General features: G+C 49.2%; 2 protein-coding genes across 4 annotated transcripts in view; one reads left to right on the plus strand and one right to left on the minus strand.

Annotated features, from left to right (window-relative positions):
• EFR3A (EFR3 homolog A) overlaps window positions 1-5,893 on the plus strand; it is a 105,980-nt gene extending 100,087 nt beyond the window's left edge. For all 3 annotated transcript variants that reach the window (XM_058699097.1, XM_058699096.1, XM_058699095.1), the window contains one exon: window positions 4,610-5,893. In XM_058699097.1, coding sequence (XP_058555080.1) covers window positions 4,610-4,715 — 106 coding nt within the window. In that variant the 3' untranslated portion in view covers window positions 4,716-5,893. The remainder of the gene's footprint in view (window positions 1-4,609) is intronic.
• Window positions 5,894-10,538: 4,645 nt separating this feature from the next.
• Window positions 10,539-24,824, minus strand: part of OC90 (otoconin 90) — a 30,960-nt gene continuing 16,674 nt past the window's right edge. Inside the window, exons 8-14 of the mRNA XM_058698966.1 lie at window positions 24,559-24,609; window positions 22,526-22,573; window positions 20,623-20,676; window positions 16,597-16,713; window positions 15,405-15,576; window positions 12,846-12,952; window positions 10,539-11,394 (exon numbers count right to left, since the gene is read on the minus strand). Coding sequence (XP_058554949.1) covers window positions 11,060-11,394; window positions 12,846-12,952; window positions 15,405-15,576; window positions 16,597-16,713; window positions 20,623-20,676; window positions 22,526-22,573; window positions 24,559-24,609 — 884 coding nt within the window. The 3' untranslated portion in view covers window positions 10,539-11,059. The remainder of the gene's footprint in view (window positions 11,395-12,845; window positions 12,953-15,404; window positions 15,577-16,596; window positions 16,714-20,622; window positions 20,677-22,525; window positions 22,574-24,558; window positions 24,610-24,824) is intronic.

Below are 24,824 nucleotides of genomic sequence, written 5' to 3' on the forward strand. Positions count from 1 at the left end.
TCCTTCCCCCCTTCCTTCCTTCCCCGTGGTCCCAAAAGATCTGGGTAGTTTGGGAGACTCACGTTGTAATGATAAACTTAACCAGATAATTTCTCATATTTAACCATTTTGATCTGCAAAAAAACTGCAGTTTCATACGGTTCAACCTCACAGTTCTTTCCAGGGCAAGACCGATTGTACCTGTGTGGATGGCTCACTACGATTGCTAAAGTTTCCTTGGGTGGGCCTAAGTCGTATCCCTTTTAGTCCTGTTGTAAGTTATTTTATGTCCTAAACATTTGGTACCTAACACATTTGGTCACTCGGCTACTTGCTTGTGTTGGTTATTAAGTCGCGAAGCCCAAGACGGAGAAGCAGTGGCAGGTTCAGAGGGGCAGTGGCAGGTTCGGTCTAAGCAGACAAAAGCGCTTACTCACGTTCTTCTGCTGACCTCAGTGTGGAAGGGGACCTTTGTCTGACGTGGCACCGTGTTGGAGCCAGAGTTCAGAGCTGTGCTTTAGGATTTTTTTTTGTACATCAGCGGTATAATTTATATTTTAACTTGATTAGCTAAGCCTGCTTTGCTTCAACTCCAGTGTCTGTAAACAGGAGAGGCAGGTACGTGCTGTGTGGTCCACGTGTTCTTTTAGTTCAGCCTTTTTTCTGCCATTGTATGCAAAGTATGTTGTCATCAGTATCACATCTCATTCTAGGCATTCCCCCCACCATTCCTGCCACCCTCACTAAGCGACGAATTCCTCATTCACAGAATTTCAGAGCAGAGACTCAGACAGTAATATGCAGTATGTGACATACCTTAGATTCAGAGAAAATCGATGTATGTGGGCACTTACTTACCTGCTGCCTGTTAATTATAACAGTAACTGTCTAGACTGTAATTGATCTTACACTACATGTTTTGTATCTGTTCCTTTTGCTAATTGTCACGACAGCCCTGAAAAGCTTAGGTAAATGGCTATTTTTTCATTTTCTGGGTAAAAACACTGAGGCTTTAGAGAAATCCAGTAACTTGCTGAAGGTCATCCAGCTACTGAGTGGAAAAATCAGAATTCATATCCATAACTCATGTTCTTAAAAGGAATGTTGCTAGGACCCACCATATTACATTTAATCACACTGTCCTAGCTATGTGGCTTTAATATTTTAGAATAATGATTATGGCTAATCCTCTTTCATTGGCATTGCAATTCTAATAGCATTTATTGAACCCTTACTAATAGTTAATATTTATTGAATGCTTATGCTGTTCTAGGCACTGTGCTAAGTACATTATTTCATTTAATATTTATAACAGACCTTTAAAAGGTTAGTGATTAATTTTACTTGACAAGTATAGAAACAGACACATAGAAGTTAGGTAATTCATCCAAGATTACCTAATTAGGAAGGTGTACTTCTGGATAACTTACACAATAGAGTTTTTGGTTTTGTTTTTTTTTTTAAAGATTTTATTTTTTTAAAGTAATCTCTGCACCCACTGTGGGGCTCAGACCCACAACCCCGAGATCAAGAGTTGCACGCTTCGCCAACTGAGCCAGCCAGGCACCCCCCAGAGTTTTTGGTCTTGTTTGATATATTTCTCCTTGTTCATTTGCCTACTCTAATCGCCGGACAGGGGAAAGGATTTGTATTCTCAAGAAAAGAAACAGGACAGTCTTACACTTCAAACTCCATCGTTCTTTCGTTCCCTTTGACCTTAGTGCAATGAAAGGAAATTACAAGAAATGCAAAGAAGTGTGAAAATACAATAAGAATAAACAGCCCCACAGGTGATCCAGTTATTGGAATTAGTAGACAAGAACCTAAAAATACACACACATGCACATGTGCCACACGCACACACACGCCAAAGAATTTAAAGGAAAAGATATACATGTTTGAGTGGAGAAAAGGAAACTGAAAAAGAACCAGATTGTAATGCAAGAACGGAGTGACACAGTATGTGAAAGACAAAATTTCATAGGATGAGCTAACAGTATATTGGACATTATAGAAGAACACTCCTACGTTGCTCACGGGAGAGAAAATGTGCAATCACTGGGTAAGACTTTAGTGGTTACTCACGGAGTTACACATATACCTGCTCTTGACCCTGTAATCCCATTTCTCAGTACTTACCTGGAGAAATGAAAACTCATTTCCACAGAAAGACATGTACGTGAATGTGTTAGCAGCTTTTTTCATAATTACCAAATGTTCCTCAACAGGAGAGCGGATAGACAAGAGACAAATAGGGCTATCTTTAATAGAGTGCGGTACTATTCGGCAGTAAAAAGGAACGCGTTTTCTTTGGTTTTCAACAAACAAAAATGAGCAAAAGAAACCAGACAAAAGAGTATAGCTTGTGTGGACCATTTTTACAGGCTGTATGAAATTCAGGAACCAGCAACACTAATCTTCAGTAGCAGAGATCAGAACATAGTTGTTGGATGTGGGCACGTGGGAGTAGGGAGAAACTGACTGGTTAGGGACACGGGGGACCTTTTTGTTGAATGACAAAAGTGTTCAGTATCTTTACTGGGGTGTGCTTACACCAGGGTATACATTTGTCAATTCTTGTTAAACAGTACACTTAAAACCTGCATTTCACTCTGAAAATTAACTCTCAGTAAAAAATAAAGGGATGTCACAAACTCTGGAATGGTGATTACAAAGTAATTGTTAGTTCCCAGAAATAGAATAATGTACCAGGAAAATAGAATCAACTGAATAACTTGAGAACTGTTTACAGTTAGATAAATTTGTGCGTACATTAACTAAATTCATTACCATATGGATGTAATTAAAATTTATCTCTATGTTCATAACTCTAAATCACTAACAAACTCAACAGAACTGTATATGACTTATATGAAATAATTATAAATCTCTGAAAAACACATAAGAGCGCTTTACACATGGAAACTCATACCTTGTTTTGAATAGAAAGTTAGTATCTTAAAGACATTGTTCTCTTCAGATGAACCTGTAGTTTCAGTCAGAAATGTTCCCACAGTCATTGTTTTATTCTTGAACAAATGATGCCAAAGACAGTGTGGAAAGACTCCAGTATAAAGCAGTGGGGAGCATGCTGTGGAAGAAAACAGACAGGGAGCCTGCCGGGTAGGAAGACATGATCTAGATCTTTGGTACTGACAGAGGATTGGACTCGTGTGCAGGTAGGGGGAATTCCAGAGAAGGGTTTGGAAATACAAGTATCTGTGGCAAAGACAAGAGTTTAGATTTTCAGGGAAAAGAGCAAAATGCTTAATAAATCCTGTGTGGGCAACTGCTAAAGACTGTTGACCAGCAAAGGAGGGAGCATGGGGGCATTCTTCACAAGTTTTACCAAAACAGAAAATTTTAACCCATTGTTCAGAAATACACATAGAAATACTAGAATTTATACAGGAAATTTTTTTAACTTTTTTTTTTTTTAATTTATTTTTTGAATTTACATCCAAGTTAGTTAGCATCTAGTGCAACACTGATTTCAGGAGTAGATTCCTTAGTGCCCCTTCCCCGTTTAGCCCATCCCCCCTCCCAAAACCCCTCCAGTAACCCTGTTTGTTCTTTAGCTTTAGCAGTCTCTTATGTTTTGTCCCCCTCCCTGCTTTTACATTAGTTTTGCTTCCCTTCCCTTCTGTTCATCTGTTTTGTCTCCTAAAGTCCTCATATGAGTGAAGTCATATGATATTTGTCTTTCTCTAATTTTTTTTTTAATGATCTTAGTGTAGGGAAAGTTTTCCTTAGCATACACAAAACCTGGAAGTCATAAAATCATATTGATTTCTTTGGTAAGATTTTTAAGCATTTAGCAAAACAAAACCCAAAACATAAGGTTGAGACTCAAAAAATAAACTGTGGAAAAGTATTTGTTTCCCACACACGCAAAAAATTAGTTTCCCATGTTAAAAGAGACAAAAACATCTGAGTACAACAGGCTGTGGACTCACAGAGACAGTTTATTTTAAAGGAAACAGAAAATCTACGAAGATACTTAGCACTGGTAGTAACCCAAAAATTAAAAATCCAGATTGGCAAAGATTTAAAACCAAGAACAACAGAAGCAAAAGAGAACAGGTACACTCCGGATGGAAGTACGAATTGCTGGTATTCTGGCAATATGTATCAAAGTCAGAATTGTGAGTACGCTTTGATGAAGAAATTCTCCTTGTAAACCTGGAGACAGGATAAAATTGTGTATGTATAAGGCCTGTGAACATTATTTATAGTAATGGAAAGTGGAAATGAACTTGCATTTATCCACCGGATTCGATCAGTTGCAGCATATCCACATGATGAGATACCGTGCTGTCAGCAAAAGACGACAACATGTGTACATAAGAAAGGTTTTTCTGCTGGGGAAACAAAGCAAGTTTGAACCAGAATGGGCATGTGTCATGCTGTTATTAAAAATCACATCTGCATATATTCAAGAGGCAACGTCTGGCTTAGACTTAAAACCAGCTTGGTATCCCCACCTCTTTTCCCAGCTAGCCTTGTAGCTGGCCGGCAGTGTGACAGGAGGAGTCTTACTCGGCTGTTCGCGGGTAGTTGTTGGGATGCTCGGTGAAACGAACAGCCTTTAAATGCACCTGCTGACAGTGGCTTGTTCTTCTGTTTACAGCCCTCCTCCTAGTCCGTCGGGAACACTGACCATTACTTCTGGGCATGCCCAGTACCAGTCTGTCCCAGTCTATGAGATGAAGTTTCCAGATCTGTGTGTGTACTGAGTGGCTCATGAAGACCTCAGCAGAGGATCTAAAGCCTATAAATGAAGGCCCCGCTGAGTTTTCAGGGTTTCCTTAATGTGTGTTAACATGCTTCCTGGGAATAACGGTGAGACTTCTCTTCAGCCAAATCTTGGCACGTACCGCATTAGAAACGGTGGAGCTGTATATGGTTGAGAGTACTTTTGAGGGTCGGTTTCTGTCACGATAGTCTCTTTTGAGCTTCCTGTTGGCTTCCAGAGTTGGACATGTATTGGCCTCCCATCATTCCATAGTTCAACAGTGTACTTTAAACTTTTCACAAACAGGTAATTTTAAAAGATTGTGCTTTCAGAGGGTTGAAGATGCATCGGGTGTCTGCTGTATTTCTTAAACATCTACACAACTGCTTAGAAATAGAATTGCTTTTGTGTCTGGTTATCTGCAAAAGCAAATACATACAAATATATTGCTGATCTTGGGGCTGCAAAACTGTTCTGTGGCTTGTTGTCCCCATGTTTTAGATGTTGTGACCTGTAGTAACATGTGCTAGGCATACCTCAACGTGTTTATGGTAAGAAGACATCTCTTGAATAATATTCCTAGAATATGACCAACCCTAAAATCGCCATACTTAAAAAGCGTCTAGTTTTCGTAATACTGTGTTGTCTGCCGAGAGTTGACCATTCTACTTGAGAGAAGCTTAGAGCTTACTCTTGGCATACCAAACCGTGCAATATTTTTTTACATCATAAGATGTATTAGTTTACAGAATATACTTTGAAACTATAGTAGTATTTTGCTGTGGCTCCATTAATTAAATGAGATCTGTATTTAGTGTAAGAAAAAAAGACATTTAAAACAGCTACTGGTTCACCTGTGAAGAGTGTGTACATTTTGATTTCTTCCAAAGCGCATTATTTACATTTTTATATTGTGCATTGTTTTAAATCTTCGTAGTCAAAAGATTCTCCAAATGGGCTTTTAATTTGTAAGATTTGAACTGTAACTTGTATGCATCTGTTTAGGATTTGTTATATTACACTTCAAAAGAGTGCCTGTGGCTTTAGTGATCAAGCGTGCTAAGGATTGTCAGCGGAAGCTTCTGTTGATCGAGGCCACCGAGACTACACGTGTAACATGTGCTCCCAGCCTCACAGTGTTTCCTTAAAATTATGTGCATTTGAGTGAATTCCATCACACTTTCTTTGCAACTCATATAAAATTCTCTTAGGTCATTTTTATAGAATAACCTGTTTATAATTCTATTGCCTTTTCAGATTCAGTTTCTTTTTACAAAGAACAATATACATATCAAACATTGTAGCTCAAAAAACAATTCAGTTCTTACCTTTTTTGTTTGAAAAACTACAGTTGAGAATGGCATGTTAGAGGTTTGTGTATATGGTTGTTGGGCACCTTTGCAAGGAACAGAAAAATGTACGGAAGTGGCAAAAGAACAAGCATGCCTCCAGTTTTTTAATAAACTGACGTACGGGGTCTCGAAGCCTCTTGCAAAAGGTCCTAGCTGTCTAGATCCCTAAAATGATACTCGGGCCTCCCGGGCGGTGTCGTGAATGTTTATCTGCAGGATAGTGCAGTCGGCACGGGGGTTGGATGACCTTACTTCAGCTGTCACTGGGACTTTGCCTCTTGATCAGGTAAAATGTGTCACCACATAATAGGCCAAGTTTTATGTTTTCTATTCCCCTTTTTTTCTTCTCTATTTTTAAAGAAGGGTGTTAATTTTTGTGCATTTAAAAACATCTGAGCAGGGGGACACACAGAAACAACCAGCATCCACTTGGATGTCATTTTATAGATGAACACTGTGTGCTTTTGTATGAAAATATATGTAATTTAGTGGTATAAGTAAAGGAGTTATATATTCATTTGCACTCAGTGCAAAACAAACTTTGCTCTACAAAATTTCATGTTTCTCTGTGATTTAAAAATGCATGTATTGCATGTAAAGGAAAACCATTTGAATTAATGTTTCTCACCCCTTTCTCTTGGTCTGTTTGTAAACTGTTGATGTGGGTTTTGCGGGGGGTTTTTTTCTTGTTGTTTTTAAATCACGGTAGACTTCTATATATCCTAGATAAATAATGATTCCCAAGAAGTGGATCTTTGCTTTATTTGTCCCTTCTAGGAGACCGTAGGAGATCCTGCGGGTAGGGGGTCACGTCCAAGCCAGTTTGGAGACTGAAAGTTTACGATTTGTTGAAGTTCACTTGTATGGCTATATTTTTGTAGATATTTAAAACTCTTAATAAACTGTTAATCATTCTGTTTTTGCTGTATACACTTGCCTCATTTTTTTTTCCTTGACATTGAATAGCTAACATATAAATGTTCCTTAGATTTGTGTTGCCTCTGACCGCTTAGAGTTTGATTGTCATTGGAGTTGACCTGAATGTACACGCACGCATGCGCACACACACACGGTACACCCCATAATGCTTCTGTACTCGTTATCTTTTAGAATAATACTACACTTCACCAGCAATTAGCATCTCTCTTCTTTCTGTCCAAAAATGGAACCGATTTGTCTTATTCATGCCAGTATATGTAGCAAATGTAACAAAGTGAGCTTCTTGTAATGTAAAAATTCCCTTTGCAATTCCTATGGAAGCAATAAAACAAAATCAGATTACTTCCGTATAAGTACATATGTATAATAGTGACTGCATTTACCAAGTCAAGTTTGTTTAATATTTTGCTTTCGTTAAAAATGAAGAGCTCTTAGGAGGAATCAGGTTGCCAGGGGGCCGCATCCTCACATACGTCGAAGAACCAGAACGGCAACTGCCAGTCGTGACAAGATGTGGCGAAGGTGGAGCTCTCGGTGTGAGCCGGGAAAGCTTCGCTGCCCTCTCTGCACCAGGCTTCTGGTTTGCATCTCTCCTTGTCGTGTAAATTCTCTCCGAAAAAAAGAGCGGCTCCAGGCCCCTCCGCCCCCTGGTTCGCTGATGCTACTTCCGGGAAGCTGCTGCATAGAAGGAGCAGCCTGTGTTATGTGCTGTGTCACTTGCTTTTCTTTCTAGCCCTAACTTGTTGGATCCTGTCAGCCATTCTGATGAATACTGATCTCAAGCACCAAGTTCAAATGAATGAAAAAGCAGAGCCAAGACAGAGCATCAAGCCCTGCCTTCTGTTCCGCTGTCTTTGCCTTGTACTTGCGCTTTGAGTCACAGGCAGACTCTGAGGAGGGCACGGTCACAGGCTGCTGTAGGAGAACCCGGGCTAAGACACAGGCTTACACGCAGGGATTGTTCTGGGCCGCGGTCCCAGCAAACCCGGCCAGGGCCCTGAACAGTGCCAGGCAAGGAGAAGGGCTCGTTAGGGGGATTCATTTATGAATTGTGTGTCACTGTAGGTGACCGGAGGTCCATCTCAGCACTGCCCACCCAGGTGATGAAAGCCGGGGAAGCGTGCCTTTCATTTTCCAGGGTGGCCTGTTGGCAGTAACTACCCCCTGCCCCGCCCCCATTTCTGGAATGTGTACCTGAGCACCGAGTGGTTTCCCACAGTGCCCCATGCTTCCTTCTCAGAGGAGTACTGTGTCAGATCGCGAGGAGAATGGAAGTTCGGAAGGCAGATGTCGGACCCCCACCTCTCTGAATGAGGCAGGTGGGAAGCCTGTGTGGAACCGGTTGTCACCGCGGTGTGCGGGTTAAGAGGTAGGGTTGGATGATGTAGAGTCAGGTAAAAGGTGTTCAACAGAGTACTGTCTAGTTTGGTATTTAAGCTGGGAGCATCAGATTTATAATTTTACACTTCCTTTAAATCAGTCAAGGGAGGGACTTTTAAAGATGGGAGATTTTAGGGCACGTTTGCATGTTGATTAGATTGTCATAGAAGAAAAAGGATAAATTGATTTTAAAAGGAAGCATGTACAGGGATCAAACCCTGGAGAAGGCAGTAGAGTGTTGTACACAGGGCCTTATGGGAGGGATTGACCTTTGATCCAGATTAAGGAACACTTCACTGTAAGGAGACGGAAGAGAAAGACTGCAGGTAATTTTGTAGCTTTGGCAGCAGGAAAGTGAGGGCGTTCCCATTAGCAACCTTCACTTTTTCAAAGTGGAGTGTCAGGTGAGACCATTGTTGCTGGACGATTCTCTCTGCCTCTTGTGTCCGTGCTTGTCCTGTGAGCATGCAGACACCAACAGCCTTTATTTAGCCTGGACCACCTCCCCCAGAATGTAGTATAGCAAACAGACCATGGGAAGGTAGGGATGGTGTCTCCCTTTGGAGACAAGGGCAGGCCTGCTCACTGTCATGTAGAAAGAGAATGTGTTCTGGGATAAAGGTCAGGTGGGCTTACAACCAGGATAGTTTTAGGTTACCTAAACTCAGGGTTCTCCCATGTAATGAAGCCGTGTGTGTGTGTGTGTGTGTGTGTGTGTGTGTGTGTGTGTGTATGGTCTGCATCAGGGCTCGAGGGAGCAGCATAAATGCTGCTGGGGCTACTGCCTTTACTGTAGGTAATGAAGTCCTTTGTCTCTGACCCAGGTGTCTCGTGTCCTCTGCCAGCATCCTTGCAGTGCACATCAACTAAGCTGCAAGGAGGGTGAGATCTCAGGCCCTTCACGGTCCTCCAGAGTCATGAGCTGAGTGCGAGGGGAAGGTGTGGGGAGGTCTGAAGAGAGGAGCTAAAACCAGACAGTTGTCCTGGAGAGCAGGAACATCAACTTTTTAAGAAGAGGTTGAGCGCCCGCATGAGGTTTAAAGGTTGTGAACTACGAGAGTGAGGTGGGTCACGTCAGTTTTTCTTTTCCCTGAGCAACGACCAGCCGCCTCCGGTGAAGACGTGAAGGCAGATGGTCGCCATACAAGTGGTAGGCTGGCACCACGACTGCCAGTGAGAGCAGACAGTTGGTAAATCGCTTTGGGCTAAAGGAAGGAGGAACAAGCCAGCAACGTAGTCGTTGGAGAAACTGCCATCAGCGACCGGCCTGCCTCTGCCATCGAATGCGTGCTGGCCGATGCCAGCCGCTAGCACCTGCACTTCTTTGCCTGAAGGCTTTCTCTGGGCCCCGGAGCCCACTTCGCTCCCACGTGCCGCAGGCCAGAGGGCAGTCTCCCCCTCCCCAGGAGTATTGGCTGATCTGCTAGAAGCTGACGTCCTGATCTCGCTCCTCTCTCCGTGCATGTATTCTCCTTCCAGCTGTACCTGGTTTGCTAAGGCACCTTTCATTATCTTTCCTGTCCTGTTTCTTTGGTCTCCGGTCAGGCTCTCCCTCACTTCCCAACGGAACTTGCTCTCAAGTTCTTGTCAGAGGGTTCGCTTTGAGAACCCAAAGTTTAGTTTGGGAGAACCCGAACTTTGGCTGCTAGCTAAAGTCACCTGGTTGAAAAGGTGCCGGTGTGTTGGATTCATCAAAAGGTGTCCTCACGTGATTGCCTTGGAAGGCAGGGAAGGATGTCCGCTGTTGGCTTCACGCCACAACCTTTCAATTTCTTACCCTGGCCTCCCAACTTCAGAATATTTGTCTGCCGTGAGAAGGTCAGCAGCACTGAACTCTAGCGGGTCCCGAGGAGCAGACAGGGACTCTTATCTCCCTACCAGACATGTGGTTGGTGGGGGATTGGGAACCTAGGATGTGATGTGAACCAAGGAGTTTGTGTTCCTACCAAATATTGTGGGGGATTCTGGTAATACACTGCCTTCTGCCTGGTACCCGGTCAGGTGAGCGGGTGGATGGAAGGATGGCTAGCGTTTCAGAAATTTTACAGCTACCGTGATACTGATTTGCCTCTGTCAGCATGGGCATTTAAACCCCCAAAACTTCCAGCCACTGGGATAAACCCTTTAAAAACAAACAGACAAAAAGTCCAGGACCTGAGACAAGCGTGAGCAGTGATCCTTCCTGGTGGTGGCCACGGCCCATGACACATGGCCACTCGTAACAACTAGAACGGCAAGTATGTTTTCAGGGCTCCTACCGGAAGCTGTGTTATCTCAGTTCTTCGTAGACATCCCCGGCGGGTCATTGGTGTCCCGTAGGTCATAAGATCGATTAAATACGCTCCTTTGTTTTTAATAGAAGGAAAAGTCATCTTCAGTTATCATAGAGTGGAGATAATAATAATTGTCTGCCCCGTGGCTCTGTCTTCTTACCTTTGACATCTACCCATGCACCGGTATCTACAACATGTCATGAAAACCAAACCAGAACCAACACTGATGGGAGTATTTATTGAGATGCCAAGGTGGGCTGAAGGAAGTACAGAGCCCTCGTCCGCCCCCTCTAAATGCACATTCCCATGCGGGCTGACACTGCCGTGCCAGGGTCGCCCCGGCCCTCTTCCCCTTGAGCCTGTGCTGAGGACAGAGAAGAGGATGCCCTAACGGGAGGAAACTACAGGGTGTGCTCGTCACTTCCTCTGGGGATCTGTCTGGGGCCATGTTGGTGCCTGGTCCCCACACCACCCGGCGGCTTCCCCGGAGACCTTCTGCTTCTTCTCAGGCCCTCCACGTGGGGCGTGGCCTCCTCGCTGTTCTCCTCAGAGCTGGAGCTGAGGGAGGAGGCCGCAGGCCCTCCGTGCAAGCTGTCCTCACAGGACGGCCTGTGGCCCTGGCACTCTCGTTTGTCCGAGGACTTGAGGCTTCGGTTAAAGAAGGCAGAGGCCATGCACTCGGCCGCCGTCCGGTCACAGGCACAAAGCAGCTTCGCGCACAGGCTCTGCCCCACACCTTTGAGGGCGAGAACAGAGTAGCGGACGTGAGGGAGGGACATGGCCGGCCTGTCTGGCCCTCGGCCCTGTCCCCCCCACCCGCCATCTTGTTACCTCCTGGCATCCAGCATACGTGATCTCCCTGCTGGGAATGTTCTCGCTTTCTCCTCCTGGTTAACTCCTACCCGTTTGTCAAGACTCCCCTTGGCATCCGCTCCTCTAGAAAGCTTCCCTGACGCCCCTCAGTAAAGGGGGGGGGGGTCTTTCCTGTGGACACTCATCAAATCCTAACTGTGGTTCTACCTTCCAGCACGTTGTGTGTTAATGACCTTGTGCATTAATCATCTGTTTCCACCTTCCCCGATTGCTGGACAGAGGACCTTGCTGGCAGAGCCCACGTGCTCAAGCACCTAAGTAAGTCGATCCCTGATACCCATTTGCCGAGTTAGCACTCGGGAAATATTTGTTGGAAGGAACCGTTACTTCTCTGGGCCAGACTTTCTGCCTTCGTCAAATGGAAGTAGTTGTCCAATCTGTTTTAACGTTGCCAGACAAAATACGGGATGCCCAGTTAAATGTGCATTTCAGACAAATGTGTTCATATAAGTTATGTCCATTCAGGGCATGCTTACACTAAACAATCATTTGTTTATCTGAAATGCAAGCTCATGGATTTTTATGTGCTAGGTCTGGCAACCCCACCCGATTTCTCGAATGTTGCATGGCGTGGGGTTGGGGGTGGATATCATGTGTGTGATGAGGAAATGAAGCCAGTTCTAAAAGCGGGCTCGAGGCGCGTGAGAGTGACGCTCGCTCACAGGGACGCCAGTTCTCAGACGTCCCCGCCGAGGCTCCCGGGGGAGGGGGGAGGGGGCCATAGGCACATCTCTCCCATCGGCCAGGGCTCTCCCTTTTTCTGGGGTTCCCCGGGGGTCTCACTTGGGGAAAGATTTCTGCTTCTTAGGAAGAGAAGAAAAATGCCACGAGACCCTTGAGCACTCGAGCACGAGGACTCTGTCCTCGGTCCTCGGTCCTCGGTCCTCGGCAACATGGTTTTCCGGGCCTCACTCCTGCCACTGACTTGTTTCTGCCTGTGTGACCCTGGCCTTGGCCACCGCCTCATAAAGGGGAGACTCGGCGCCCCTTCAGAGGGTAGTTGGGCGTATTAACCGTTAACACACCCTGCGAGCTCAGGCCAGTACGTGGTAGGCACTGCGTATGCACGGGCTGTTGATGTTATCCCCGGTCCCCTCCTCGCCAGCTCTGCGGGCAGCTGGTGACTTAGCCTCTTGAACTTCAGGGCCCTCGTCAGTATAGGGCCCTAACTGTGCCTCACGGTTAAGAGTGTTAAATCACATTCTAGATGAAAACGTGATGGGGGGGGGGGGGGGAGCATCAGTAGGCATGAGCCGTACGTGACGCTGACATGAACGAAGGGAACGGCTCGCTGCACGGGCCCGCGGCACTTACACTTGGCTGTACCGTCCACGCACTCCGCCGGTGACCGAGGAAGCCTCTCGAGCAGGCAGCCCAGCCTTCTCACCTGCTCCAAGCAGCAGTGGTGGGAAAAACAGCACCTAAGACCAAAGACAACCCAGCTGCCCAAGGCGCTCCTTCAAGGCCTGCTTCTCCCACAATCCCTACAGCAGTGAGAGAAGCCAAGGCCGCCTTTCCAACGCACATAGGACCACCACGTGTGGCTGTTTAAGTTGTGCACTGCACAAAGATGCCACATCCAAGACCGTGTCAGTCACGCTGTATGCATCTTATTATTAAAAATGTTCTTTTTTTTGTATTTTTATCACAACTCTGTTGACTGCAAAGCTTTTCTTTTTTATTACAATAATTTGCCCACAGATGGAAATAGTCTTGAGGAAGGGGTGCTGTCTTTCGTTTACACAAAGGAACCACATGGCAGTGACCCCACTGCCTCCAACCTTTTACATAATAGAATAATTAATCCCACATCCATAGGGCACCCCCTTGGCCCCCAGCCTTGAAAGAGAGCAGAGCATAAATGAAAAACAGCATCTAGAAAAGTGTCCCACACGGAGCAAGACCTCGGTAACCGTATGGGAATGAATGAAACAGTGTTTTGCTTTTTAGCCTGATAAAGCCTCACAGTTGCCAGTGTCCTCTAGCCACACGGGCATCCGAAAGCATCTGGTGACACCTCCAGCCCATAGGAGATGCCACTCCCCCGAAATCCTCCCTTTGCAACTCGTCCCATCCTTAAATGATGCTCATGTGCTGTTGGAGACCACAGCCAGAGCAGGGCTCAGTCACAGCCTTTGGTAACGCTTGTGCTCAGCCAAGGTATCAGCTGTGCCTGTTGCCAGCAACCCCAGTGTGCCCATCACGTTAGCTGGTGGCTGGAGGTCCCACTCAGCTGTTGTTACGGCTGAGCCCCACTGTCTGGTGCGTGCACCTGCCCAGGGTCGGGGGTGGTGGGTAGCTAAAATAATTGTTAAAATTTGAAGGCAGTGAGTGAATGAATCAGAAATCACGTATGATCAAAATGCCCTTAAAAGTCACCCCAGTTGCCCAGAATGTAAAGCATACGTGGTTTTGAAACGACCCCCTTGCGGAAAATGGTATCAATTTGAGAACCTCTTCCTTGGTCAAGACTATGGCTGGCAGTGTTGATTCCTTCCCTGTGAATGTCAAGGAAGCCATATTGACTTCCTTGGTCAATATGCCTGGTCGTACCTCATGTTTTTGTGCAATATGGCCGGTGGTCAGGAGGCCTCCAAAAGCATCCCTCTATCCTTCCATGGGACCCTAGGTTTCTACCCCTTGCCCCATCTGCCTGAGTGCTGTGGCCTCAGGGACAGTAGTATTTACGTTGTTCTCTGTCTTGGAGAGCGGAGGGCGAGCTGTTGAACTTCCGAGTGTAGACAATGTATGATTGTTATACACTCTGCTGGAATAAACACATCTTCCGTGTCACCCGGTGGGAAGGAAGTTCGGAAGGTGGCCTCTGCAGCCGAGCCCCTCGCTTCCTCCCCACGAGATTCCCTGCAGCGGAGCTCGATGACGGGGTGAGGGCAGAAGGGCCCGTGGAGGTGAGTGACACGGGCGCCCAGACACCATCGCACCTACAGGTGACATGCCCCATGTGCCTGCCATCCCTGCTTCCAGGATGGTCTGTGGCTGTCGATTTCCCTTCGGTGGCCCCCCATCCCAAGGGGCCCCACGCCTCTTGAGCGCCGAGCTCTCCACTGGCCGGCCGTGGGCCTGGGCGGTCCTCATGTGCAGTCGTTAACGCCGTATCAACTCTGCCCTCAGAATATTCCTGCAACTCCTGTCTAGGTCGGCTCCTGCCCCGTTTCCTCCGTCTCCTCCGTGGCATTTATCTCGGTGCTGGTCTTTTTGTTGCATTGCCCATCTCGTGCCCGGTGCAGCACTATTTGCTGTAACGGCACTGGCCGCGTGTTTCGATCTGCTTGGTTCGGGTGTAACCATTTGTGTGTCTCCCACACCTACCATGGTGCCTGGCACCGAGCAAAAGCTCAAGAAATGCGGGCTGAGTGCATACGCGAGGGAATGGACGTACTCATCAATGCACGAGGTCGCTGAAAATTCTTCCAGGAGTGGCAGCTATAAAACGTAGCGGTTAGACTTCAAAGTTATTGAGAAGCTGAATTTCACTGTGGCCACCTGCAGGGCACCCTGAGCCGGGGGCGGGGGGGGTGGGGTGGGCTGCCAATGTGACGTGTTGGTCGTTGCAAAATAGGCAGATTTGGGGTCGTTGCAAAATAGGCAGATGGACCCTCTTAGGGCAGCAGGGCAGTACCTGGGGCAGAGCTAAAAGAGCTCTAGACTCCCCACCTGGAAAGGTCTGGACCCGTGTAGGTCTGCCCCTTCGTAGCTGAACGGCCTTAGTCAAGGCTGAGCCTCAACTGCTCATCAGGAAACTGGGCCCATGATGGCAGCAAGCCGTCCTGAGTGGGCTAGTGCTTCTCTGTGAAGCCGCGGCCAGCGGGCCCTCTCAGTGACCGCTGTCCCACCACCCTCCCTCGTCCCTACCTGTCCAGGGCATCCCTCGGCTCGCCTTGTCCTTCTTGCCCACAGTAGCAGCCGTAAGCTTCAAATTCCTCTGGGCATCGGGACGTCAGACAAAAGAGCATCTCTCCCAGCTGAGGCATCGCCCGCGTGATGTTCCTGCTTCCCAGGTGCAGGAAGGTGACCCTGTCACAGGCTGACGAGACGCAGGACTGTCAGGAGAGCAGGGAACACTGGGACGGCATTCACGGTGATTCACGTGGGTACTGAGGGTCCGGGGAAACTCTGTGTCCTCGCCTCCCGCGTTTCCTGGGAAAATCGCCACCGCCAGTACACCCCCCCCATGCCCCCTCCACCGCCCTGTCTGCTGTGTGGCACGAGTTGTGTTTCAGAGAACAAGCCTTTCCCTCCAGGCTTCTGCGGCCCTCGCCCAGGCTCCTGGTCAAATCCCCCTGAGGGGTAAGGGGGCTGGTCAGGACTCCAGGTGCTTTTCGGCCACATCTGATTACGGAGTGGAGGGACTGTGTCCACCTGAGGCCCTGGCAGGGGCCCAGCGTCCTGGGGGCGTCCTGGCCGGCCCCCCAGGCTTCCTGACCCCACCAGGAACCCCCGCCTTCCACCAGGGCTCTCCCTTCAGGGGCCTGGATTTTCTTTCTCTGCCTCCGCCTCTGCCCTCCTCCTGCACCCTCCTCCCCACCCCATTCCCTGCCTCCCCTGCCTGTAGCTTTGGCCAACTTAGGCTACGGTCCACCGTGCAAACCCCGCGACCACATGGTCGGGGGCGGGGGGGGGGGGGGATCCGAGGAACCAGGGGCCTTGCGAAGGGCTCCCGGCCTGGTCTCCCTCTCAAATGCAGCTCTCTCCACTGCCCTGCTGGGAGGAGGGGAGAGAAAGGGACGGTTAGGAACGCCCCGGTGTTTCTTTCTTTCCAACAACCGTGGGTAGTGCCACCCACGTTCTTCCCCCGGGGGCCAGCGTGAGGGGTGGGAGCACGAGACCAGCGGGCCCCTTTCCCCAGCTCAGCAGCTGAGTGGCCACAGGCAGGTCCGGGCCCGTCTGTATCTCCCGAGCTCACCTGGCAAGGAGCAGCCCCTTGAGGTAGCACCGACAGGAGGTCACAGTGTGATACCGTGGCCCGAAGGGCTTTGCTCCCGACCCACGCGGAGGATCTCAAGGCCGAGAGAGGACACGTGCTTCTCTGCCTGCTCCTGCCTACCTTTTCCAGTTGTCTCCCCTGGGCCACTTTTGATGGATGACGCAGCAAAGCCCAGAGACTTCAAGCCAGCGGGGACGATGGTTACACCGGGTGCCGAGGCAGCCATCTCTGCAGATCCTGAAAACGCACAGCGTGACGGCTCATGTTCAAAAGGTGGCCCAAGAAGACATTTCCAGGTGGACACACGATCAAGGCCAAATGCAGACAGGCGTTTCAGGAGAACAAAGTGTTCGGGTAATGTCCTCGATCTGGGTTTGCAGACGTCAGGGCTGAGTCTTGGGGATCCGCGGATGTTGCGTGGGAATTTCCAAATGCCCCGCGATAACCTCGAAGCGGACAGGAGCCCATGCCACGTGGATGACCTCTCACAACGAGGACTGTCACAGCCTGCCAGGCCTGTGTGTGTTGTGTTAACTGCCATGCACCTGCCAAGCTGGGGGGGCCTGGCATGGTGTTCACAAGTGAAGGAGTGGGGCGCCCGGGGGGCTCAGTCGGGTAAGCGTCCGTCTTTAGCTCAGGTCATGATCTCACGGTCCGTGAGTTCGAGCCCCGCGTCGGGCTCTGTGCTGACACAGCCCCGAGCCTGGAGCCTGCTTCGGATTCTGTGTCTCCCTCCCTCTCTGCCCCTCCCCTGCTGACTCTCTGTCTCCCAAAAATAAACGTTTAAAAAAAATTAAAAAACAACAACAAATGAAGGGGTAACAAGCACAGTGGATCCTGAAGCCAGCTCCTGGTCCTCAGCAGTGTTGGCGAGCAGGACCCCGCCTCAGACTCCTCGGAATACGGGAGCAGCTTCTCGCCACACTCAGAGTTAGGTGCCAGGTCCTTGCCGTGGCCGTGAGGCGGCCAGGGGTCTGGCCCTGCCCATCCCCCCACCCCCAGGCTCCCTAGCACCGTCCAGATCCCCCTTTGCTCTGTGTCTGCCCCATCTATTCTTTTGGCCAGAGGTAGGGATGTCTCCAACCCAGTCTGGTCCAGACAGAGGGAGCCTCGTGGGCTCCGCCCCCCACCATCTGTGGACCCAGAGCGCTGGGTGAGGCTGGGGCATCTCAAGGGCCCCCTGACTTGCAGTCTTTGCCCAGATCCTCCATGTTGGTTTGCTTCATATCCCTGGGCTTCTGTGTCCTTGCTCAGCACTCCGTTCCCTGGGGGTTGGGCACACAGCCTTAGTAGCCCTGTTGTAACCTCCGTCTAACATCGTGCCCCCCTCTCCAATCCCATAAACAGAAACCCACGAGCGGGTTTCTTTCCATCGTGTTCCAAACTGCTGGGAGCTGACAGATTCTCTCCTTGACCAGCCTCTAGCCGGCCTCCTCTGGGCCTTCTTCTCGGCCAGGCCTCGACCTTGACCTATGAGAACTTCAAATTCACGGCACAAACTCTTCCATCCATGCCCGGCCCCCACACTAAGGAGACGCTCACCAACCCCAGCCTGGTGTCCCCAGGATGACCCAGCCTCCCACTTCCCCTTGACTTCCTGCCTGAGAAAGCTCAGGGCAGCCAAGAGAACTTAACAGCTTGAGACGCTCACTGACCCAACACTCGCCTTTGCCTACGTTTTCAGAAAACAGCCCCCTCCCCCCATTTTGGAATTTTTTTGCTTCCCTGATTCTGCTGGAGCTCCCAATAGCTGTCCGCCCTCCCATTCGCCCTCTCAAAGGCCCTCTCACCTCCACCCAGATCCTAGCCAAGCTCAGGGACCCTGGAGTCTCCCCTCCCTGCTGCAGAAACCTGAATAAAATTTGTCTTGCCACTATTTTAAGTTTATTTATCCATTTGGTGGGGGGTGGGGAGGGGCAGAGGGAGAGAGACAGAGAGAGAGAGACAGAGACAGAGAGAATCCCACTCAGTGCAGAGCTCAACACAGGGCTCAATCCCACAAACCATGAGATCATGACCTGAGCCGAAGTTGGATGCTAACCTGACTGAGCCACCCAGGCGTCCCTAGCCTCTCTCAATCTTAATTTCCATAATTTAATTCTCAATCTTAAATCAAAATAATTCTCAATCTTAATTAACATAAAACTATGTTAATAATACCTGTGTTAAATGTTTATTTATTTTGAAAGAGAGAGAGTGCATGCAAGTAAGGGAAGGGTAGAGAGAGACAGAGAGAGAGAGAGAGAGAGAGAATCCCAAGCAGGCTCTAAGCTGTCAATGTAGAGCCTGATGCAGGGCTCGATCTCACAAACTGCGGGAGCATAACCTGAGCTGAAACTGAGAGTCGGACCCAGGGCCACCCAGGCGCCCCAATGATACCTGTTTTGTGTGTGAATAATCCTTCTAGCCGAATGCCTAGCAAGGAGGCAACGGTCTACAGCAGCCGTTAGAATCGCTCAGGGAGGGTGATGACACATCTGGTCTGGGGTTGGAGGCTCTCCAGGCGGAAAACTCTATCGGCAGATGGAGCCCCAGAAGCCCGTTTGTCTCTCTGCTGAGTCTGAGCGTCCTGCTAGAAGCCCTCCCCCTCTGAGGAAGAGCTTTCTGGATCATTGGTGCTAATCAAACATGAGACCCCCACCTCATCCCCTTAGAGGAGGGCCTGTGGCATCCCTCACCCTGCCTGAATGGCCACCCCAAATGCCTCTCGCTCCCCAACTCCCAGGCTGAGAAGGTCACTGTGCACCTGAGGGCAAAGTCGGTGCAAGTCTCAATGCCCTCAGCTCTGACACTGGGGACCCACCTCCATAAATTCGGTTAAGATTTGGGAATTCTGGAGGCACCTGGGCGGCTCAGTTGGTCAAGTGTCTGACTCGATCCTGGCTCAGGTCATGATCTCATAATTCATGGGTTCAAGCCCCACGTAGAGCTCTGCTTGGGATTCTCTCTGCCCCTTCCCCTCTTGCACTCTCTCTCTTTCAAAATAAATAAACTTAAAACAAAAAAAAAAGATTTGAGAATTCTGTCCAGGCCTGGTCCAAAGTTCCCGGAGTGAGAGGCCAGCCACTCTTGGGTACAAAAACCACTCCTTTCAATTTTCCTCGGAGGGGAGAAGGAGGAAAAATGAGCTACCGTGGGTCTTTTTTTTCTATTAAAACAATAGAGGTTTTTTGTTTGCTTGCTTTTAAATAATAGTACACGGTATTAGTCATGGGATCCACAGATGAGGGCCAGTTTTTCTCCAGGGCAATTTGGCAACATGGGGTGATCCCTACAAGGATCACGCCCTCAGTAATTCAGCTTCTCGGCATTTGTGGTGACAAATGAATCCAAAGTAGTGGGTTTAAAGCCTAAATCTATTATTCACAATAACAGATGTTAGAGATAATTGGCTAAATACACTTATGGTCTTCCGTACCAGAAACTGTGGTACAGCCACTCAAAATCATGTTATAGGAACATATTTAATATCAGGGGAGTATCACCTCATTAAAAAGATTTTTTTAAATGTTTATTTATTTTTGAGACAGAGAGAGACAGAGCATGAGCAGGAGAGGGGCAGAGAGAGAGGGAGACACAGAATCCGAAGCAGGCTCCAGGCTCTGAGCTGTCAGCACAGAGCCCGACGCGGGGCTCGAACCCACGAACCTCCGTGAGATCATGACCTGAGCCAAAGTTGGATGCTTAACCGACTGAGCCACCCAGGCGCCCCGTCACCTCATGTTTTAAGTGATAACAGCTCAGACTTGCAAAGCCGTGGCACCAAGCGATCTTGGTTCACGTTAATTCATGTTAATTAAGGTCATAGAGCTGCCCTGCCGCTGGGGAGACAGTAGAGGGAAATGCCTCCAGCTGTTGAAAGTGGCTGTCTGTATAATGTGAAATTACAGGTGATTTAAATAGAAAACAATACACAGTTTTCTATATTTTTCTAAAAGCATCTCTTTATCAGGTAGGCTTCCCTTTCTACCTTTTCTTCCCTTTCTTTCGAAATGGACCTACCTTTTAACTTCCTTTGTCTGCTCTTGGGAGAGGGTGTAAAAGGGAATTGGTTTCCATGGTTCTTCCATGTTTTAGAAGACACCAGATCTCATAAACGTATAGGGATGATGGTTATATGCAGGCGGGAGGACCCGGTGTGCTTACCCGGAGCGGGTATGGTCCGAGCGGCTTCTGCGCCTTGCTGGCCTTGGCCCGCGCCTGCCCACAAAAAAAGAGAGATAGGATCAGTGTTGACTCCCGTCTGTCCCACCCTGGCTTCCAGAACCAGTTGCCATCCCAGGGGCACAGGAGGCAATGTGCTCGTTGCTCTGCCCCTGGTTACCTCCCAGGAGCTGGTGGTGATGGCTGGGTCGCTGCTAAGCCAAAGAGACTGCCCTCCCCAGACACGGGCTTGCTAGCAAAAGCAGCCGCGACCTGCAGGTCTCGAAGCAGGTGCATCTTTGAGCTACTTGAGGAAAGCAGACTTCTCCAGAGTTTCAACCAACAAAAACCTTTTTTTAACCACGTATTTTTGAACGAAGAAGAACAAGGCAGCAGAAGGGCTCTAGTTGCCTGCTATGTGGCTTCCGGGAGACGGCTGAGCCCCGGTTCCCTGCGAAATGAGATGGTTGTTGTTTAACTGCGATTAGGCTCCTACTACGCTATAGACTGGGTGCTTGTGCTTCCCCCAAACTCATGTGTTGAAACCTGATTCCCAGCGGGATGATCTTGGGGACTTTGAGAGGCGATTGGGTCAGGAGGGTGGAGCCTTCATGAATGGGATTCGTGCCCTTACGAAAGAGACCCCACAGAGCTCCCTGGCTCCTTCCACCATGTGGGAACACAGCAAGAAGGTGGCTGTCTAGGAAGCAGGCATCCCTGAACTTGACCATGCTGGTGTCTTGAGCTTGGACTTCCAGCCTCTAGAGCCATGAGACATAAATTGCGTTGTTCACAGGCTACTGACATTTTGTTGTAGCAGCAGGAACAGACTAAGACCTACTACAACCCAGACACAGGATTCAGTGCTTTGCTCGTCCTAAACAACAACCCCACAAATTAGTACTGTGCTCACCCTCACTCAGAGATGAGAACGGGGCACACAGAGAAGACAGGTCACTTACTGTTGGTCATGGAGCTAGGAAGTCACAGAATGCAGTTTCCCCGGGCCACTTGGCCAGAGGTGGCTGTCCTAACCACTGAGCTAGGGGGCTGTTGCACTTCTGGCCGTACTACAGAGAGCCAGTGGTGGTAACTCCCAGCACCATGGGGGAAGGAAGGAAACTGCCTTAAATTCAGTGTGTCAAAGGTCAAGATTGCCATGGTGATACGTCGAGATCGGGCTCATGAGTCTACTGCTGTGGACACAGAACCTCCGAGGTTCTAAGCCAGGAAGATGGTTCTCTTCAAAGTAAAATTCGCAGGTTCAGAACGAACGGAATACTACGCTGTCCTACCCCAGGCAAACGACTGCCCCTCAGAGCGCCTCCTTTACCTGTCAAATGGGGCCTCCTAGGGCCAGGGGGATGAACCCAGAGGATGGGCGTAGGGGCTTAGGAACGGGCCGACACATTGAAGTCCTCCGTGATGTCGCTGCCTATTACCCAAGGAATCTGTTTATTCATTCTTAGTAATTAGTCAATGGTTATTATGAGAGATATATGCTTATTAATAAAGAGTCCATGGTTATTCATCACCACAAGCAAAGTAAATGATTAGATTACTTCTTCCGAGGACACATTGGCCTAGATGTTTTTAGGGACGAGGCTGTTCTCCGTGAGTCACCACGACACGGAACAAGACGGAACAAGACGGAACGACACAAGACGGGACAAGTCTTACAACCTGAGACTGGGCTAGAGACCAGTCCAGCGAGTCTGGTGCTGAACCACCTGTAACTTTTAACCTCCCGGAGCCCCAGTTTCCTACATCATCTGAAAAGTGGGTATACTAATGTGTCTTCTGGGGCCCGTCAAAGAGCCGTCATCAGAACTGAGCATGTATATTTAGATGGCATGTCGCCACCGGATCCCGTGCTGTCCCCTCCTGCGGAGTCTTCTCTGCTTACTTGTCCTGGAGGGCGTGGTCAGCGGGTCGGCTCTGGTCTCAGGAGCCACTGTGGAAAGAAACCACTCAACTTCAATTACCCGCCCAGCTCAGCACGTAAGCCAGGCAGGGGTCGCCTGCAAACAAAACAGCTTTGGGGGCCGAGGGACTGGGGGGCTGAGGAGAGGAAGCCCTTGGCAGTCTGATCAGGAACATGGACACGCTGGTCTCCATTAAGTGCACAAGGGGCCACATTAGCACCAGGCCTGTTTGTAGGCAAAGAGACCAGCCAATGGCCCCTTTGGGAGAACGAGACACTATGTCCCCTTGCTGGAGCAGGTCCACGGGGGAAGGCACCCGAAGGGGGGGTGCAGTCTAGCGGTAAGGACGGAACGCCATACAGGCCTCGAACCCCAGTCCGCCACCCAGCTCCATGTCTTAGACAATTTCTCTCTCCAGCTCACTTTACCATCTCTGTGTGGAGTTGATGATTTCATCGGGTTGTGTGAGCGTTAAATGAGATTTAATATTTGAAGCAAATTGTCCGGTGTCCCGCATTGCTTTTTTCACAGCCGCACCAGACTTCCGAAGAAGACGCTGGCCCAGAATCCTCCCATGCTCTCTCTCATTTAATCCCCTGTCACCCCGGAGGACTGGTGTAACCATCCCTTTCCAGGGGCTGGTAAACCCTGGCTCAGCCCTCGGCCTGTTTTTGCAAATAACGTTTTAGCGGAACACGTTCACACCCATCCAGGTACCGATGTTATGGTTCCAGTCCAAATGACCGAGTTGGGTCATTGTGACAGAGACCATATGGCCCACAAAGCCTAAAATATTTACTATCTGGCCCTTTACAGAAAAAAAAAAAAAAAAAAAAAAAAAAAAAAAAAAAAGGCCAGTCGCGGCTCTCTGAAGTGAAATGGAAGATTAGAGAGGGCAAACCATGCTTTCAGAGTCCTACAGCTGAAAAATGGGAGAGCCAGGAGTCCATCCCAAAGCTGCTGGACTCCAAAGCATGGTTGTCGCATGACACGATGGTGAGAACAGTCACGGGCCCTTTGTCTTTTTCCCTTGTGACTGAAGCTTCTTCCTGCATTCAGGCTCCCTCCTTTCCTGGAGGGCATTTGTGGGCACTGCTAGGTCATGGGAGTGTGTGTGTAAGTGCTGGGGGACCGGCGTGTGAGTGCACGAACTCTCTTTCGCCAGTTAGACTCTAGGTTCCTTACGAAGCGTGTTTTCTCTGCACCGTGCCCAGGGTGATGATGGCTCAGGCTGCAGAAAGTGGAAAATGTGCCAACTGAGGGTGATTCGAAGATTGTCTCATGGGCAGCGAAGCCTGAGGCATAGCCTCGGTTCCTGATGGAAGTGGCCACTGTCGGTCATGCGGGGAATGGTTGCCATGTGGGTGGGGCACATGGTGAAGCTTTGGCTGGGTTCGGGTGCCATTTCCTCTTCTCCTAGACCTGGAGTCCAAGGCACGGGCTGCCCGAGAGCTGTTGGGGATGAGATGCCCTTGGACATGGAGGGCAGCCGGGGATCAGCTGCACAGTGAGCTCGTGCGTCTTTTCTCACGGCAGCAGCCGTGGAGGAGAGAAAGGCTCAAACTTCTGGGAAAGTGGCGGTGCAGGGTGATCCCCCTGAGGCATAGAATTGCCAAGTGTGGCAAATAAAAAATACAGGATGCCCAGTTAAATTCAGATTTCACGCGAGTGACAGATCACTCTTCGGTATGAGTATATCCCATGCAAATTCTGCGACATACTTATACTAAAACAGTATTTGTGGCGCATCTGAAATTCAGCCTCAGGTGACCGAGGGTGACTGTCCTGCATCTGACAATTCTACCGAGGTGGGAAGAGGGGTGTGGGAGAAAGCAGAGTGAAGAGAGAAGAGATGCGGGGGTCGGGAGGAACTGAGTGGCTCTGGAATGTTCTTGAGCAGTCTCAATGCAATCCCGGGCAGGGGGCATTTTAGGGGAAGTAGTCCCAGCAGGCGGGCAGATGGCACAACCACAGCGTGGGTATTTGGGCTACATGCTGGCCCCCTTGTGCTCACCTTCTCCCGAAACGGCCATCGCACTGGTGTCTGCGGGGTCCACAGGAACCACTGAAACAGAAAGCCCCGAAGCAACGACTGATGGAACACTGTGCCTAGACCAAGTGCCACGGGTCTCAGAGGACAGGCTGGGACTGCTGGCCCGAGACGGGAGGGGGCCGCGAGAGCTGTTGCCAGACAAGGGCTTTCGTTCTGTCTCAGGGTTTCCCTGTCTCCCCTACACCTCCTGGGACAAGGGATGCTTACGGGGCCCCAGCACAGGAGGG

This window comes from Neofelis nebulosa, chromosome 14 (genome assembly GCF_028018385.1).
Source record: "Neofelis nebulosa isolate mNeoNeb1 chromosome 14, mNeoNeb1.pri, whole genome shotgun sequence".
In the NCBI taxonomy this organism is placed as follows: Eukaryota; Metazoa; Chordata; class Mammalia; order Carnivora; family Felidae; genus Neofelis; species Neofelis nebulosa.